Raw genomic sequence first — 17753 nt, forward strand, 5'->3', positions numbered from 1 at the left:
GCAGCACCCTCAGCGCCTAACTTAGTGAGCTTTTCTCGGCTGGCATTTTGTCTCCCATAGCGAAAACTGCAAGAGAGCGGAGTGGAGTTTCCGGAGAGGAGGGCTCAGGCTGGCGTCCTGGGCGGGCCAGTCCCCTTGGCGAGCCTCTGGGTCTTCCTACCCTCCTTCGCCACCCGTCCTCCTCCCTTTTGCAGGGGGCGGGCGGGAGGCAGCCGAGGCAGGATGTGCGTGCGCACGCGCTCCCGCAAATACGGCTGAGGAGTTGTGTTCCTCGGGCATTTTCTGAGGAAGTCTGGAGCAATTAGGCTCAGTCCGGGGAGAGCCAGCGAGAGAGCGGGCGGCGCAGCCGGCGCGTCTGGGCTGCCTCGCAGGGAGGGAGGGGGCGGCCGGCCGCCCGGCGGCGACCCCGGGCCCCGGCCGCCACCATGGGCTTCGAGCTGGACCGCTTCGACGGCGACGTGGACCCGGACCTGAAGTGCGCGCTGTGCCACAAGGTCCTGGAGGACCCGCTGACCACGCCGTGCGGCCACGTCTTCTGCGCCGGCTGCGTGCTGCCCTGGGTGGTGCAGGAGGGCAGCTGCCCGGCGCGCTGCCGCGGTCGCCTCTCGGCCAAGGAGCTCAACCATGTCCTGCCGCTCAAGCGCCTCATCCTCAAGCTCGACATCAAGTGCGCGCACGCGGCGCGCGGCTGCGGCCGGGTGGTCAAGCTGCAACAGCTGCCCGAGCACGTCGAGCGCTGCGACTTCGCGCCCGCTCGCTGCCGCCACGCGGGCTGCGGCCAGGTGCTGCTGCGGCGCGACGTGGAGGCGCACATGCGCGACGCGTGCGACGCGCGGCCGGTGGGCCGCTGCCAGGAGGGCTGCGGGCTGCCCCTGACGCACGGCGAGCAGCGCGCCGGCGGCCACTGCTGCGCGCGGGCCCTGCGGGCGCACAACGGCGCGCTGCAGGCCCGCCTGGGCGCGCTGCACAAGGCGCTCAAGAAGGAGGCGCTGCGCGCGGGCAAGCGCGAGAAGTCGCTGGTGGCGCAGCTGGCCGCCGCACAGCTGGAGCTGCAGATGACCGCTCTGCGCTACCAGAAGAAGTTCACCGAGTACAGCGCGCGCCTCGACTCGCTCAGCCGCTGCGTGGCCACGCCGCCCGGCGGCAAGGTAGGCAGCCGCCGCCCGCCCCGACCCCCTGCCGGGCTCCTGGGTCCCCGGGGCGCCTCCCAGTCCCTTTGGGCACGGGGGTCCCGGGAGCTGCCCGGGAGCATCTCTGCCTCCCTCTTCTGACACTGCTTGCCAGATGGGTCGCCGTGAGCAAGGCCGGGGAATCGGCCTAAACTTGGGAACTGTGGTCCTTTGACAGATTAGACTCAGGGTGAAGTATAGCTCCAGCAGCTTCAGGGGTTCTGGAAAGACTCAAAGGAATCCGCGACCAGCGCAGAGTAAGAATGAGTGTGGCTCCAGTGTCAGAAGTGTGCAAAGGCTTTGCTGCAGACCAGCTGGGTGATCTTGGGGAAGTCGCTTAGCCTCTTTGGAGATTGGGAAACATGGTTCCTATACACGTGACACGCAGGATAAGATACTGACACACGGCGTGAACTATATCCATGCACCCTCAGGAGTTCCAGAAAGAATAAAAGGAACCCACAGCCCGTGTAGATTAAGTTAAGAAGGCTGCCAGAGGAGAGGCCTCGGGAGTAAAAGCTGGATTCCGACGTGGGCTTTGCTGCCAACTAGCTGGCTGACCTTGAGCAAGCAGCTTAAGCTCTCTCGAGTTGGAAAGTATGGCCCTAGAGATGTGACACAGGGGGTGAAACACACACAGGCCCCTTCTGTAGTATTCCTCCAGGGATTGAAAGAATTCCAGAATGAAGTAAAGGGACCGCCACCAAATACAAAGTAATAATTGACAGGCCTCTGGAATTAGAACTGTTCTCGAATCTGGGCTCTTGGCTAAACAGCTGAGTGATGTTGTGGCTTAACCTCCAGGTGCCTCCGTTTCCCTAAATGTAAAATAGCTTCTTTACCCCCTTCAGGGAGAGAACATGTGAAAAGGATCTAGCATGGTGCCTGGTGGAAAGTCAACGCTCAGCAAGCGTCGCCTGCAGTTATCTTCAGCCTCCTCCCCTTGTAAGCCATCCCCTTGTGCTGGGAGTTGGTGTAATTATAACAGCCACCACTACTGGAGGCTTGCTTTGCTCCAGGCCCCGTGCTAAGCACTTCTGCTTCTCAGCTGTTTCCTTTGTAATCAAGTAAGGGAGGCACGTTGCTTCTCGTTTTGTGGGTGAGGAAAACTCAGGACCAGTGAGAGGCAGTCAGATGTCTGAGTCACAGCTTCTAGGTGCCAGAACTGGGTTCTGAACCCACAGGTGCCCAAACTCGCGACCACTCTCGTGTTGTCGCCCAGTGTAACCACAAGTGCCATTTACTGAGGGTTTATTATGTACCAGCGACTGTGGCAAAGCACTTCGGAGGCATTCTGTATTTAATCCTCTGAGATGAGAAAGCAGGTTCAGGTCATAGAACTCGTCGAGAGCTGGGATTCAGGTTCTACCTCAGTTGTCCACCTTGGGGTGTTTTGACATTTTGGGCCCCAAAATTCTTTGTTATGGAAGGCCGTCCCGTGCATTGTCAAATATTGAGCGGCATCCGTAGCTTCTACCCACTGGATACCAGTAGCACCGCCCCCCGCCCAGTGGTGACAACCAGAAATGTCTCCATGTGTTGTCACCTGTTCTCTGAGTGGGGCACAGTCACCAGATGAGAACCAAGAGCTCCCTGATTGCAAAGGCCACATTTTCACCAACTGGGGAGGGGCGTGGGCCACGCCGCTGCCCCTCGGGCTGCCTGTTGCAGCGGAGGGGAATGTATTTGCCTGAGGGGCCCCCAGGGGCCTGTGTCTGCTTGTGTGCTTTGCCTCTCCCTGCCCTCTCCCAGCCCCCTCTTCCACAGCGCACACCGGGCCTGCCAGTTTTCCGACTCCCCCCTCCCCGCCTCCACCCCATCCTGGCCCCCGGCCTGTCTGTCAGCAGCAGCCTCAGCAGCTGGCCGGCTCTGGGCGAAGGGCAAATATTTACAGCTCTGAGGCTCACCCAGGACCGCACAGGCGTACAAAAGACTGGCTTGAGCCTGCGAGTCACCAAAGTAAGGGGCAAAGCTGGGTCTTCAAGCAGGCGCCGGGTTTGGGGTGAAGGAGTTTCCGGAGTTTCTCCTGTTTATGCTGTCATCTGGACTTCCTGCATAGTTTTAAGTGATGCTTATTTATAAATAAGCCATTCACTCCCCCAGAGTTTATACATCATTCATTGTGAAGCTAGTTTATTATTTCTTCTTGCCTTTCTGTTTTCTTTCTGGAGTGTTTGGGTAAACTCCCTCTCGGAATCAAAAATATGATACTTGAATCAAAACTGTGGAAGTTTTTGAAGCTCTGTTGGGTGAGTCAGTAGGCTAATCAGGGGCATTAAGTTTGGGGACAAGATGTTGCTTTTTGAGCTTACAGAGAAAGTTTCCTTCTGGAGTTGGAGTGCTGCTTGGGACTTTTATGGACCTCATTGCTGGGCCTGAAGACAGCCAAGAATGGCCTGGCCTGAAAGCTGCACTAGTTCATTTTTCTGGCTTCAGACCCTGGCTGGTCCCAGCCCAGGCCTTAGGGGAAGCTCGCTCCTTTTGCCTTGAGGTTAACCCTCAGTGGCCCTTGTGGAAAGCTTTTGCTGTTCCAGCGTCTGCCAGACAGACCCCTCCCACTGCAAGCTGTTTAAGAACTTGTTTATTTCATTGGCCAGACTCTCTGCTCCTGCTGGGTACTGTTTATTCTCTTCTAAAAAGCAGAAGGATTTATATTGCTTGGAAACTCGCATGCACAACAGTTTTATTATTTTTTTTTTAAAGTCCTATCATTTACCTCTCTGTTACAAGCTGAAGTAGATAAGAAAGACTCAGAAGATTTTTCCATACCCTTTCTTCAAGGCCTAGAACTTGTTCCATAAAATGATCTGGCATTATTTAAATAATATAAGGTTTCGGACTTTTGATACCAGCTGAGCATTTAGGGTTTGGACCTACCTAGGCATTGTTTCTCCTGCCCTACAAGGTGAGCTGAAACAGGTCTTCTCAAACCTTCACATGATTGGAATCACCTGGAAAGCTTGTTAAAGCGCAGATTCTTACCCTGAGAGATTCTGATCCATCAGGGCTGGTATGGGGCGTGAGGTTCTGCGTTTCTAACAAGCTACCAGCTCATGCTGGGCCACCTCTCACATTTTAGGTAGCTACTCAGCTAGACAAAGAGTTTAGGCTCAAGTACAGATGTAGATCAACACATGTTGGTCTTTCCACACGGTTATGATTTTACTGATGATCGTCTGAACATCCCTTCCTGAACGTTTTTTGAAAGACCAGGGTGAAGTTCTAAAACCCAGACTGCCTAGCAGTTATATGATAGGTAACACGGTCCAGAAAGGCTTCCTGAACCAATCTGAAGCCTCATCCGGGCTACAGCAGACTTGGTGATGCTATACTTGAGGATGTTAAAGAGTTGGGCTCCCAGCCTCAGTTTCCTACCCTGACTTGTCCCCCTGATTCTAAGAACAGAGGCATTCCACAGCAAAAAAACTTGTTTGGCTTTCTGGGAAGGAGAAAGTTCTGGGCGTAACTTTGCTTGGAATTGTTGAGAAACTTGAGACCCAGCCTTGATAGCTTCTGCTCTTGTATCCCTACTTCCAGTGTGTCATTGAATCAGGTTGATTTTACCTCCTAAACACTTCTTGAATCTGTTCATTGCTCTCCAATCCCATCAGATGATGACCTTGGTCCAAACCAGGGTTTCCTGACCTCAGCACTATTAGAATCTTGGGGTGAATAATTCTTGGTTGTGTGTGTGTTGTGGGGAAGGTGTTGTGTGCATAATGGGATGTGTAGCGGCATCCCTGGCTTCTACCTACTAGATGCCAGAAGCATGCCTCACGTCGTGACAGTCACAGATAGCTCCAGGCACTGCCATTGTTCCCTGTGGGACAAAAATCAGCCTTGGTCTCAACCCCCATAACCTCTTGCCTAGGTCACAGCTGCTCCCTCTATGTATCTTCCTGCTCCCCTCCAGTTACCTCGAGCTGGGAATCATTTCTTAGAAATGTAAATCTGATGTCACTCTTCCTTCAACCCTGCTGTGCCTTGAGTTTCTCTTGGGTGGATATAAGGTCAAGCACACTCTGGGTCCTGCTGGCCTCCACCTGCCTGTACTCTTCTCCCCTTTAGTCTCTCTTCCCAGGTTCACTGTCTTCTGGCAGGTCCGTGAATATGTCCCTGAGCTCCTTCCTGCCCCTGGGCCTTTGTACTTGCTCTTTTTTCTCCTTGGAATAGTCTTTCCAGTTGCTCATTGCTAGGTAACTGGCAAGTTTTCCAGCTCTCCCCTTCTAGCCCCTGCGTTTCTGTCAGCACTTAGGGTTTGCTCATGACTAGATAACCTTTCTATCCTTCCCATCCCAGCTCAAGCATCACTGCCTGTGGGAAGCCCTCTCTGACCTCACAGACTAGGTCTGGTGCCCTGAGACTCTCACCTTGGTGCTCCGCCTGCATGGCCTTCATCACAGCTGTAACTGAATACTGGGAAGATCTGTTTATTGTCTGTGAAGGACAATAAAGGAAGGACCACGTGTGTGTTCTTCAGGGCTGCGTATCCCGGCACCAGTTCGATTACCATGTACCCTGTGAACTCTCGATATGTTTTTGTTCCGTGAATAAATTCAAGGTCGAAAGGGCTGTCTTGTCAGCCATCGAAACTTTTCAGATTGCTAACCAAGAGTGAGCTTGTTAGCTCACTCTTAAAAAAGAATGAGTTTTTCCGTGACCTGCAAGTTAACAAAATTGTTTCCAGGTTTGTGGGAGGCATGCTTTTGTTTCTCCAGATCCACCCAGATCAATTTGTGTAAACTCCCAAATCCCAGAAACGATTTTGTCCATTTCAGAACTCCTGGAGATAAGTGAATCTAATAGACAATTGTATGAAAAGGTGTTCCAGATGTCCAAACAGTTTGAAATGTATCTGTTAGAATGTTCACAGTTCAGTGTCTTTTCTGTTTCTGAAAAGTGTCAGCAAGTGGCCATTCCATGGTGTGTCTTACAGAACAGCCCAGTTCCGCGAAAGGAATTGTGGGCTGTTGCATCCATTTCATTTCAGTGATTTATAAAGAAAATAAGGATTTGGCTTACAAATATGTTACCCAGCTACACTGGCTTGAATGATCATAACTGAATAATTTGAATTGGGAATTCTGTTGCCGTTTATCTGTAAGTGATTCTTTCTGAGTTCACAAATGATGTTTGCTTCTCTGTAAAACTATTTGATGAGAGAGAATCTATTTATAAGGTGGTTTTGTGTTGGCTGTAGACTAAGGAGCTTAAAAGGAAAGGAAATAACATTCATTGAGTTTAACTGGGTGCCATACACTTAGGGTACATTGTGTATGTACACACATCTTATTCATTTGGTAGACCCCTTTCTTTTTTGGTAAGAGAGGGGGATTGTAAAACAGATTATAAAACAGCTAGGTTAAGGCCAGAAGTTACACAGATTCTAAGTGTAGAACTGAGATTTGAACTCAGCACCCGACTCCAGGCTGTTACCAAAATAAGAACAGTATTTTCTCCTGAGGCAGTGTCCCCTCCAAAGTCTCATACAGGGTTTCCAAAGGACTGTTACTATACGTGCAAGTGCTGTGCGGGTTAGAGATGTGGGTGTATCTTCAGGAAGACTCTGTGAGGTTAGTACCCACAGCCCATTACCCTTCCTATTGCAGATGGAAAAAGAGAGACTCCAAAGATTAAACAGCTTCCCCAGCATCGTTTTCTGGCTCCGTTTAGTTGGTGTGATGGCTTCTGGTCCATGGTGATGAGGTGTGTTCACCCCACACTGTGATTCCTGTTTTCAGAGGTCTGGTGGGGAGCACATGCAATAGAAAACAAAACAGGTCCTGCCTGTAAAAGAGAGTTAGAGGGAGAGAGAGAGGAAGGAAGGGAGGAAGGAAGAAAGGAAGGAAGAAAGGAAGGAAGGGAGGGAGGGAGGGAGGAAGGAAAGAAGGGAGGGAAGGAGGGAGGAAGGAAGGAAGGAAGGAAGGGAAAGGGAAGGGAAGGGAAGGGAAGGGAAGAAAAAGGAGAGAAAAGAGGTGGTGTCCTGGATGGAATCATGCCTCATCTCCTTAATTTCGAACCTAGTAAGTTAAAGAGTGGTCGATGGTAGGAAGTAAATGAAATTCTTCCAAATGTGTTCTTTCAGTCCAGCTCCTCACATGCTTATACACTGCGTTTCAGGCGCTGGGATAGGCACCGCCGGGTGCAAAGGGGAACTTGAGCGGCTTTCACCCCTGGATCAATCAGACACCCACTTGTGCCTTTGAAAACAACACGTCTTGCTGTTCTTTGCTCAGCCAAGCCTTTTAGCCGTGGGTCACCTCTGTCCCCCCAGACTAATGGTGTTCTAATAAGCCTGTTCCAATAAGAAAGGGAAGTGGTGTAACATGATTACCCTTGTAAAGAAAATAGCTAACAGATGGACCCGAGCGTCCACCTTTCTCCCCTATCCCGTTTGTCTATTTACAGGGAGCCTAAGGGGCGGAGCCACGTGCAGCCTGTGTGCACGTGGGCCCTGCAACAGCCCCTTCTCCAGGAGGGGTGGTTGGATGAGCTTTTACCCTGGCAGCGGGCGACGGGTGTGCAGAAATGAGTCCTGGGCAGAGGGGTCAGCCCTAGAATTTTGCTAGGGGCTGTTTTCAGGTGCCCTCTGTCTTTGCTGCACGTGGATCAGGAAGGGGGTGAAGTCGCCTTAAGGTTGTGGGTCAGGGTTGGTTGTGTCACCAGCAGCTCCAGGGTACCCTGAACTGAGCTGTCATGTGATTAGTATCAGACCCTGGAGTTGGCGATATCCGGGCTCCTGTGCCCCTTCTGCCTTGTTGTTGAGGATCTCTGGGAGGATCTTCTAACCTCCTCTAAGCCTTAATTGCCTCATCTCCAAAATGGGGTAATGCTGGTAGGACTGGCATTAGGGTTCAATGAGATGATGAACATAATGTGCATAGTAAGGCTTACCAAGCATTTGTTGAACATTTATTAAGTGAATGTTTATTAAGTACCTATAGGTTTAGGGATGTGCTTCAAGTAAATCACTGAAGAAACATTAGAAATTGGAGATGGTTTAATAGAGAAGAAGGAAAAGGATTTTTACTCAAAGGATTACAGGCTCATTGCAAGTCATGGAATGCCCTTGGGTGACCAGAATCTCTGGCTTTCTCTTCTCTGACTGCTTGTCAGTGCTGGAAACTTTGTGAAAGAGGGATATTCAAGTCAATTTCACCGCATCTGGGTAGCAACTCTGAGCTAAGGTGTAAAGGAGGAGGCTAAAGGCACGAATAAGGTGAGGGTACTGGGTGTTTACTTGTATTTATGTTCGTCCAACTGCAGTTAACAAAGCTAAAGAGGGATGGGCCATGCCAAGCTCCCACCTGCCTGTAAGTGAGAAGGTAGGACTTTGCAGCTGGGTAGCCTTTGCTTTGTTGCTGAGTTGGACAAGAAAATGCTCCAGGTTGGGTAATTGGATGATCACTTTTCAAAAACTGAAATCACCTTGTAGTCCATCAAGTGGAAATGTGAAAATGCTGCAGCACCTTAATTCGGTTTGTTGTTGTCTGTATGTTGGTGAAAGCGTCACTTGTGGGCGTTCACCAGAAAAGCAGATGAGCGGATGATAAACATGAGAGATACAGACTTGAAATCAAACTCATGGAAATAAAGAAGTAGACTTAGGGATTTCTTAGGTTATCTAAATATAGCAGCAGATTAAAATATGTGTATATTTTTGGCCTAGGGCAGCACTGACAATCTTTACTTAATGTCTTAGGTTATTTTTCAGAAACATCTTCTTTGGCTGTGGATGAATATATTCTGTTCTGTAGATATTATGGCTCCATAAAAGCTCTATCTTTGCTCCTTTCTGCCTGTTTTCCCTTGCCCTTTGTCTCTTTTCATCCTCTCTGCACCTATTCTGGTGACAGATAAACGCTACTAATACTTCAGTTGACTGTCTCATCCGTTTCCAATTCATTTTCAAGCATCATTCCCACGACTACCTTCAGTCTTAGGCTTGAACAGTTTTCCCCTTCTGTTCTTCCTCCAAGAATCCCTTCTTTTAGAACTGACTTGGAATTACAGGGAGGGCTTGGTCCAAGCTGCTTCCTCATTAAAAACATAGTTTGACCAACGAAGATGACAGAAACATCTTGGTGCAGGGAGAGAAGGCATCCCCATTCTCTTTAGGACAGAATTTCTGGCAGCCATCTCTGCCTCCTGGTCCCCCCCAGCCCCGCCCCTCCACATTTTTGCGCTCTCTTGTCACTAGTCAACAGACAGAGCTGTTTCCCAGCTGTGCGAGTCTCTGGGAGCTTTGCATAATCTGAGGCTGAGAGGTGTTGTGTCACCCCAGATACACAGACTAGCGGTCAGTCAATTACGGTTCTCACAACCCGCCGGGCAGCTTTCCAGTCTAGCCCGTTCTCGGCTACAAGTCCCACAACAGCAATAATCAAGGAAGGAACACCCGTCACTGGGCGGAAAGGAGTTTTTAGAAAGAATCCACATCAACAGCGGCATGATGGACTTCGGGGGCTGCCACACCGCTTAGGAGATGGCTGGCGTCCAAGCTTCTGAGGCTGGGTTGTTTGGAGGAGAACCGTGACAGAGTGACGCTGAAAGGAAGAGGGACTCTACCACAGAAGACAGTTTGCATTCTTGGACTTAAAAGAAAAACAGCCAACATAAGGTGTCTTTTTGACAAAGTACATTTGACTTCTGCTTTTTCGCTGTGGCTTTTATTCCTCGCCCCCCGCCCCCCAAATTCTTGCTCAGTTAGACCTTGAATGGAGCAGATTACAAATTGGGTGATTTTAACACTGATCGGCAGTTACATGTTTGAATATGATAGCCAAGCTTATTTGAAGCAGAATCTAGTGTATGTTCCTGGACTTGGAGCTTCTATTTCTGCTTGTAACTTACTGGCTGTGGATGGCTCATGCCACACTCCCTTCTCCAGGGTTACTCTCTCTCTGCCCTTTCTCAATCCTAAAGACCTAAGCATCTCCCAAGGAGACCCTACACTTCACTAGGAGCCTGACTGTCCACTTGATTTGGATTCTGGGGTGGAGACAGGGTGCTGAGCATCTGTTAGAGCTTCGTGCCCCTTCACCCAAGGAGGCAGTGCTGGCACTGGACTCCAGAATATGAAGGCATCTTCCTTCTCCATCCCCCACCCCGGGCTCTTGGTGAGAGCGCCTCTCCCTCCTGAGTCCTGGCTCCGGAAGGGAAGAGACCCTGCCATTCAGGAAGAGGGTGGCTCTAGGAAAAGCTGCCAAGGAGGTGCTATCTCATTTCCATTTTTGTTGTTTCTTCCCGCCCCCCCCCCTATTCTTCACGTTTTGTTTTCTTACCAGCCCATCAAGACTCACTCATCCGATAGAACTGGAGGGTGTCCAAGTGTCTCAGCAATAACTGGGTATCCTGTGCCCCCCACTCCTCCCTCCACTGTCCATATCCAAGCCCACACTTTCTGGGACTTGATGTTTCTACTGTCCTGTTGGGAAACACCATCTGTTCCCCCACCCCTTTTGCTCCCAGGGCCATCTCCCTCCAGGCCTGGGGATGTCCTATGTCCAATTTCCCTTCCTTGTGCCTCACAGCCATCTGATCAGTACCCTTTGCCCGTCCCATCTCTGTGCCCCTGAAGGTCCAGGCCGAGCTGCTCACCTTGTCTTCTTTATCATGTCTCTCCCCCACTACCTCCAGGATAAAATCTGTCTCCTGGCACTTGTGCAGTCCTCTTAAGAATGTGCCGCTCTTTTTCCAGACTTGGGAAAAGGAGGAATGGGTACGTGGATGTAATAGCTCCCATCAGATGGCCAGATGTTGGGATGAATGTACAACTGTCTTTATTTCCTTAACTTCAGGCCTCAGCTCTCCCAAACTTGCTGTAGACTGAGTAAGTTAACTTAGGATTAGACATTCTTCATTTCCAGAATTTTGTAGCAGAGTCATTTATGTGGTTAAACAGCACCATGGCCTCAGTGCTGAGATGTGCTAGTGTCCGGCCCACGCTGTGCTCTGCTCGTGTTTGGAACCCTTGCTATTGGCCAGGCCCTGTACGGGGGCACTAGGCAGTGATAGTCTATCTCATTCATGTTTCAAGAAGAAACCATTATTATCCTCATTCTAAGAATGAGGAAACTCAACTCAGGTTCTGACTATGAAGTCCAAGATCTTAACCATCACCCTGTTCCTGTCAAAGGTATAGTATTCTTATGACACCCTTCAGGGTATAATAGATACTCTCATCTTTGCCACTGTTATTGCATAGTCCAAAGAAGCCTTGCTTAAAACTCTAATTACATAATAGATACTCTAATCTTTGCCACTGTTATTGCATAGTCCAAAGAAGCCCTGCTTAAAACTCTAATTACAAAGCTAATTAGATGTCTAGTCCTTCATGACATTGTAATGTGAAAGCCGTGTCTTTTGAGGCAAAGGAATTTAGGGTAGGGTGCACACATTTACCAGCCCAGGAGAAACAGCATGGGTGTTGGAGTCCTGTGGACCTGGGTTCCAACCCTGCCCCGCCCTCTTGGAGCCACGTGATCTTCAGCAAGTGTATGCATTTCTCGAGCCTCAGTTTCTCAGGTGTAGAGCATTGATATAATACGTGCCTCCCAAGGCTGATGTTTCGGTTATTCAGTTGTTTTTGTGAAACAGAGCTCTTTCTTTTTTTTAATTTTTAATTGGTATATATATTTTTAAACATTTATTTTATTTATTTATTTATATTTGGCCATGTTGGGTCTTCGTTGCTGCACGCGGGCTTTCTCTAGTTGTGGCGAGCAGGGGCTACTCTTCGTTGTGGTGCGTGGGCTTCTCATTGCAGTGGCTTCTCTTGTTGCGGAGCACGGGCTCTAGGTGCACGGGCTTCAGTAGTTGTGGCACGTGGGCTTCAGTAGTTGTGGCTCGCGGGCTTCAGTAGTTGTGGCTCGCGGGCTCTAGAGCGCAGGCTCAGTAGTTGTGGTGCATGGGGTTAGTTGCTCCATGGCATGTGGGATCTTCCCGGACCAGGGCTCGAGCACACTTCCCCTGCATTGGTAGGCGGATTCTCAACCACTGCGCCACCAGGGAAGTCCTCTTTCCCTTCTTTTACTATACCAAGCCACTGAGAAAGTTTCAAAGCATGGGTTCTGATAAACTACCAAAACAGAGCAATATAGGTTAAATTTTCCTTTAGATGAACAGTGTCACGTATTAACATAATGTCTGTGAACAGCCGGGAACACAGTATTGATGAGAGCCTTTGTCCTTATTCCATTTGTACATCTCTTCACTCAGTGGGATATAATTGAATGAGAATCATTTAAATGCCCTGGATCTGATGTATTTTGAACCCAGGAACAGGTTAAATAATTAAGCAGGAAGTAAGGTTAACCTGTTAAACATGGTGTTGTGTGAAGCCTAGTTTTTAAATTCTCTATTATTTCTTCTGAAGAATCAGAAATTAAATGAAAGTATTGATAGTTAAGGTTGCTTGTGGGAAGGGGAGTGGAAAGGAAAAATCAGGATCAAGCTCGGGGTGTCGGAGAAAAGGAAATGACCTTTGGTCGTTAGATGGAGAAATGAAAGGAATTCGGCTCAGACAGAGCTTTTCTCTTCTCTGTCATTGCTCCCAGTATCATGTGTTGAATCTTCCACATGATGGCTCAGTCCTGTTAATTAGTCCTAAAATAGGCAATGTCACCTAAAACCAGTGTCTATCCGTCCTGGACAACAGACTAGGTCAAGACACTTCTAGAAAATGAGAACCCACTTTCTTTCTTCCCTGGGATTGATTGCATCTGGGAAGGAGGTGTAGACAGTTAACTTGATTGTTCTTTGCACATTGCTATTTGACTGAGGAATCTTGTTTCAGGCATCGTCTCAGTTGGTCTCCATTGTCCCTGAAGAGAGATCTTTGAGTTTGGGACCAGACCTAGGTGTCTTTGGGCATCTCAGGTTGGGTCTTCTGGAGATAAATAGTTCACTAAAGAGTTTGGAGTTTTGTTCTGATACTGATTTCCTGGGTAAGACCTCCTATGATGAGTTCCTTTGTGGAACTTTTTGGAACTCCAACAAGGGAACGATCTTGCGTGGGACCAAATATGCTGCTAGTCTACATGGCACTCTTTTCTGTGTTCCACACGAAAAGGGAGTTAGCGTAGACAGTAATGAAGGTCTAAAATGGGAGATCATGGGTTTAAATCCCAGCTTGACCTCTTACTAGCTCTTTGACAAGGGACAGCTTTCTTACTTGTTCTCGCTCAGTCTTCCCACCTGTATCATGAGGGTGGTAATAGTGCCAGTTGATAACATTGGTTGGATTATTAAATAAAATAAAGCACTTAAGTGCTCAATATAATTTCTGGCACATGATAAAGAGCCAGTAAATGTTAGCTGTTATCATTGTTAATGCAATGCAATGAGATTTCTTTATTTTTCTTTCATTTTTTAGAAGAATAAATAGTTGTCACACAGTAGATTTAAAACTGGTCTGTTTTAATCATATGGCTGTGCATTCTCCTTTGTGCATCATTTGAGCTTGTCCAACCAGAGACATCTGCCTTGGATTACTGTGTGACTGTACAGTGTCTATTCTTGATTAGTTATGAAAGCCAGAAATGTAAGATATGTATGATAACTCTCAAATTCCCATGTATTTCTAACTTTTTCACCTCTCTAAGATAACAAAGCAAGAAATGGACTTAGCAACATTTTCTGTTTCCAAGGCAGAAGGATATAAACTCTTCCAGTTTGCACATCATTGTATTTACATCTCAAAACTATTAGGGTGATTCTGAACGTTTATTCTCTTACAGCAGTGAATATTGTTGCCTGTTCTCTTGTTGCAGGTCAGATGAACAGTAAAGATAGCGTTGATAGACGCTCTGGATGGTGGTGCTATGAATAGGACTTTTTTTTTTTTAATAATTTAAATTTATTTACTTATTTATTTATTTATTTTTGGCTGTGTTGGGTCTTCATTTCCGTGCGAGGGCTTTCTCTAGTTGCAGCAAGCGGGGGCCACTCTTCATCGCGGTGCGCGGGCCTCTCACTATCGCGGCCTCTCTTGTTGCGGAGCACAGGCTCCAGACGCGCAGGCTCAGTAGTTGTGGCTCACGGGCTTAGTTGCTCCGCGGCATGTGGGATCCTCCCAGACCAGGGCTCGAACCCGCGTCCCCTGCATTGGCAGGCAGACTCTCAACCACTGCGCCACCAGGGAAGCCCTAGGACTTTTTTTTTTTTTAAGTTTATAAGTAGGTTGTCATTACTGAGGCGCTGCTGTTTTTTTGTTAAAGTACAGTAGCTTGATAGAGACTCGCTTCTCTTTTATACTTACCTACTGTATTTTCTGCATTGAGTAAATGACGCTGAAGAAATGAAGATTTTGTTGTGTTGTTCTTATAGGACACCTAGTTCTTTCATCAGAAACTGCTTTTTTCTACTAATAAATAATCATTTTTGTTTTTACAGGGTTTTAGTAATTGATGCTAAGGCTTCTATGACATTTTTGAAAATATTTTGAATTCTGCTATACACTAACTAGTCATGAGAAACAGCCGTTGTTGCTAAGAACTTTAAGCGCTTGGAGATACTTTTACACATTAAGACCCGTTAGTTTTTTTTTGTTTTAGAAACTTTAATCTTTATTTATTTATTATTTATTTATTTATTTAATGTCTTAGGTCGCGCCCTGCGCAGCATGTGGGATCTTAGTTCCCTGAGCAGGGGTTGAACCTGTGCCCCCTGCATTGGGAGCATGGATTCTTGACCACTGGACCACCAGGGAAGTCCCTGAGACCCATTAGTCTTTAGTGTGTGTGTGGCTGTGTTACATACAGTTTTCCCGGCCAAATATGGAACAGGGTTTTACATTGACAACTATAGCAATAAATGAAGCAGTGCTCCAGGAAAACCACTGGGCACTGCACAGTTGGCAAGAGTGGTTTTCGTTGCCACCGTGGAGGTCGAATAAGATATTTGCATTCATGTCATTCAAATGTTGCCACTTATTTCCCCAGCAGAAGTAGAAAGCGCAGATTTCATCAGGAAGCAATAAATATCAGAATAAAACCTCTTTGTGATAAGCTGTCAGTGCTGTTTTTGAGAAGCGTAAAAAAAATTACCGCATTTAAATGATACCCTGTTTAAACAGAAAACATGAGTGAAGCAATTGTAAACTTATAGCCAGTACATGTGGAGTTTTGCATATCATTCAGGTAGTTGGAACTGTTTCAGAGGTGTATCAGCAAGTTTAATATTTATGTCTAAGCCTATTAAGTGATAGTTTGTGCAGAAGGTTAAATCTATTTTTATTTATCTGTCTGTTACTTGAGAGTGTTAGTTGGGGTGCCCTGGCATCTCCATCCTGTTTGACTGTTGAACATTGCGCCTCTGAGACCTGCTGGGGCCATTTCTGCTTGTTTGATTTAAAGGGGCTCACGTGGACCCCCCATACCTTAAACAGAGTGTTTTCTGTTGCACACTCTGCATCCCCTCAGGACTGGACAGTCATTACTTTGTGAAAATGCCCCCTCCCCCCTTTTCAGTAAGATTCAGGATTTTTCTTTTTCCCACCCGTGTTTGCATCTGACTTTTCAAGAGCCATTTTCCCCCCAAGTCTCCCAAACACAGATGACTACTGATGGGCCATACGTGCACACAGACTTCCGAGGGGATTGCTATTGGAACCTTTCATGACATAACGTGAATGCTGCTGTTAACAATGGTTGAGAAACAGACAGACAGTAGCCATCTAGACAACCAGCTTGTGCTGGGCTGGCCATAGGAAAGATGCGTTTGCAGACCAAGGTGTCACTGAGAGAAAATATTCGTTACACGTGACTGGACATCTCCAAACGTTCTTAAGTGATTGCTCCAGGGTTAGATGGTATCAAGAAATGTTTGTAACCTCTTCAGCGCAGGACAGAGTTTCATCATGGGCCCCCAAAGTTTTCCCTGGTTAAACTTCTCTAGAGACATAGGATTTTTAATGCTCAGCAGCCCAAGTCCACTTAGATAGAGAGAAAATTCCTCCCATTTTTTTCGCTGTTTGTAAATAAAATTTTGAACTCATTTGTTCCCTGCAGGGTGAAGAAACAAAAAGCCTGACTCTTGTCCTGCATCGGGACTCGGGCTCCCTGGGATTCAATATTATCGGTGGCCGGCCGTGTGTGGTATGTTAATTGCTGAAATGGGTTTTTCTTGTCCCTAATGCAGCTGGAAGAGGGGTCAGGGTTTGGGGGGTGAGGGGTAGGAAACCTTGCTCACTTCATTCTGCTCTAATTAGAGTTCATTGTGTATCTGACATCTTCACGCTCAGGGATTTTTATTATCTTATTTTTTTATTGAAGCATAGTTGATTTACAGTGTTGTGTTAGTTTCAGCTGTACAGCGAAGTGATTCAGTTTGGGGGATTTTTATTTCATCGTGGTCTCCTAATGTAGCGTTGTCCTAGTCATACAATAACTCATCTTAGCTGTTTAGCTTTGGGGATGCGTGTCTGGTTGGGTAGCAGTTGAGCTGAGGCACGGGGCATGAGACGTGTGCAGTTGCACGGAGTGACTTTGCTAGACTGGGGGCTCTGAGACTGGCCATGTGGTCGGGGCTTCTGCTCTGTCTGCCCTTCATCAGTCAGGGGCAATTCCCCCATTTGTGGGATAGTGCATCCCATGCTCTTTCTTCCCTCTGGAGCTGTTCACCCCATTCATCATGATCCCCTCCTCCAGAAAAGAGAGACTGAGTTCAAATCTGTCAATTTAATTGCAAAGAGAATGTCTGCTCAGAGGGCTCTGGGGGGTGGCAGAGGATGTGTTTTGGGATCTCACCTTTCATGCTGGATTGCCCGAGTATATGTCATCTCTTGCTCTTTTCTTGGGCTGACCCTTTCCTTGTTTGTTAGCTTTGAAGGAAAATAGTCAAGGGAAGGGAAAAGAAAATCAGATTCACTCATTCAACAAATAAGTATTGAACACAGGCTGTTCGCTAGGGGCTTGGAGATACTGGCCAGGGAGACTGGGTCCCTGTGGTCATTGAGTGTATGTCCTGGGTGATATTGGGCAAGAAACAAGCAAATACAGTAATTACAGATGGGAGAAGTACAATGAAGGGTAAAAAGTGGGAGGATGGCATGTGGTAGCCACCGAGGAGCAAGGGCCACCATTGGCTAGAGTAATCAGGAAAGAGAGGAAGGGATATTAAGGCAAATCCTAAAGGATAAGAAGATGTCAGCTATCCAGCTGTGGTTAATGTTTGCCCCCACCTTCATGGAGCTCAAGTCCAGATGGAGGAACTGATGAGTTAGGAGAGGAAAACACTGTTCTCATTGATATACGCTGTGCCTGGGTCCAGCTAAAGATGCGTGGGGGCGGTGGAGTGGGGGGGGCCGTTAACCGTAGGGAAGGAGGCATCCTGGGGCAGGGCCATTGGAGCTGGGTTCTGAAGGATGAGTAGGAGTTTGCTAGATCAGAGGGTCCATATATAATACATTTAGTTGAGCAGTCTTAACTGTAAAAAAAAAAAAGAGCATATTTAGTTAGCTACAGATTATAAATATATTTACTACTGAACTAATGTTACCTGTCTTATAAAAGTTACATGCAAAAGAGTCATTTTAAATTATGAAATTAAAATATGAATATGATTTTTAAAATGCTTTTTTGT

General features: G+C 47.6%; 1 protein-coding gene across 1 annotated transcript in view; it reads left to right on the forward strand.

Annotated features, from left to right (window-relative positions):
• Positions 1-285: 285 nt before the first annotated feature.
• The window catches only part of PDZRN3 (PDZ domain containing ring finger 3), a 245388-nt gene continuing 227920 nt past the window's right edge, over positions 286-17753 (forward strand). Inside the window, exons 1-2 of the mRNA XM_082346167.1 lie at positions 286-1148; positions 16181-16267. Of these exons, the coding sequence (XP_082202293.1) occupies positions 426-1148; positions 16181-16267 (810 nt within the window). The 5' untranslated portion in view covers positions 286-425. The remainder of the gene's footprint in view (positions 1149-16180; positions 16268-17753) is intronic.

Source organism: Balaenoptera borealis (genome assembly GCF_965194805.1).
Source record: "Balaenoptera borealis genome assembly, chromosome: 12".
In the NCBI taxonomy this organism is placed as follows: domain Eukaryota; kingdom Metazoa; phylum Chordata; class Mammalia; order Artiodactyla; family Balaenopteridae; genus Balaenoptera; species Balaenoptera borealis.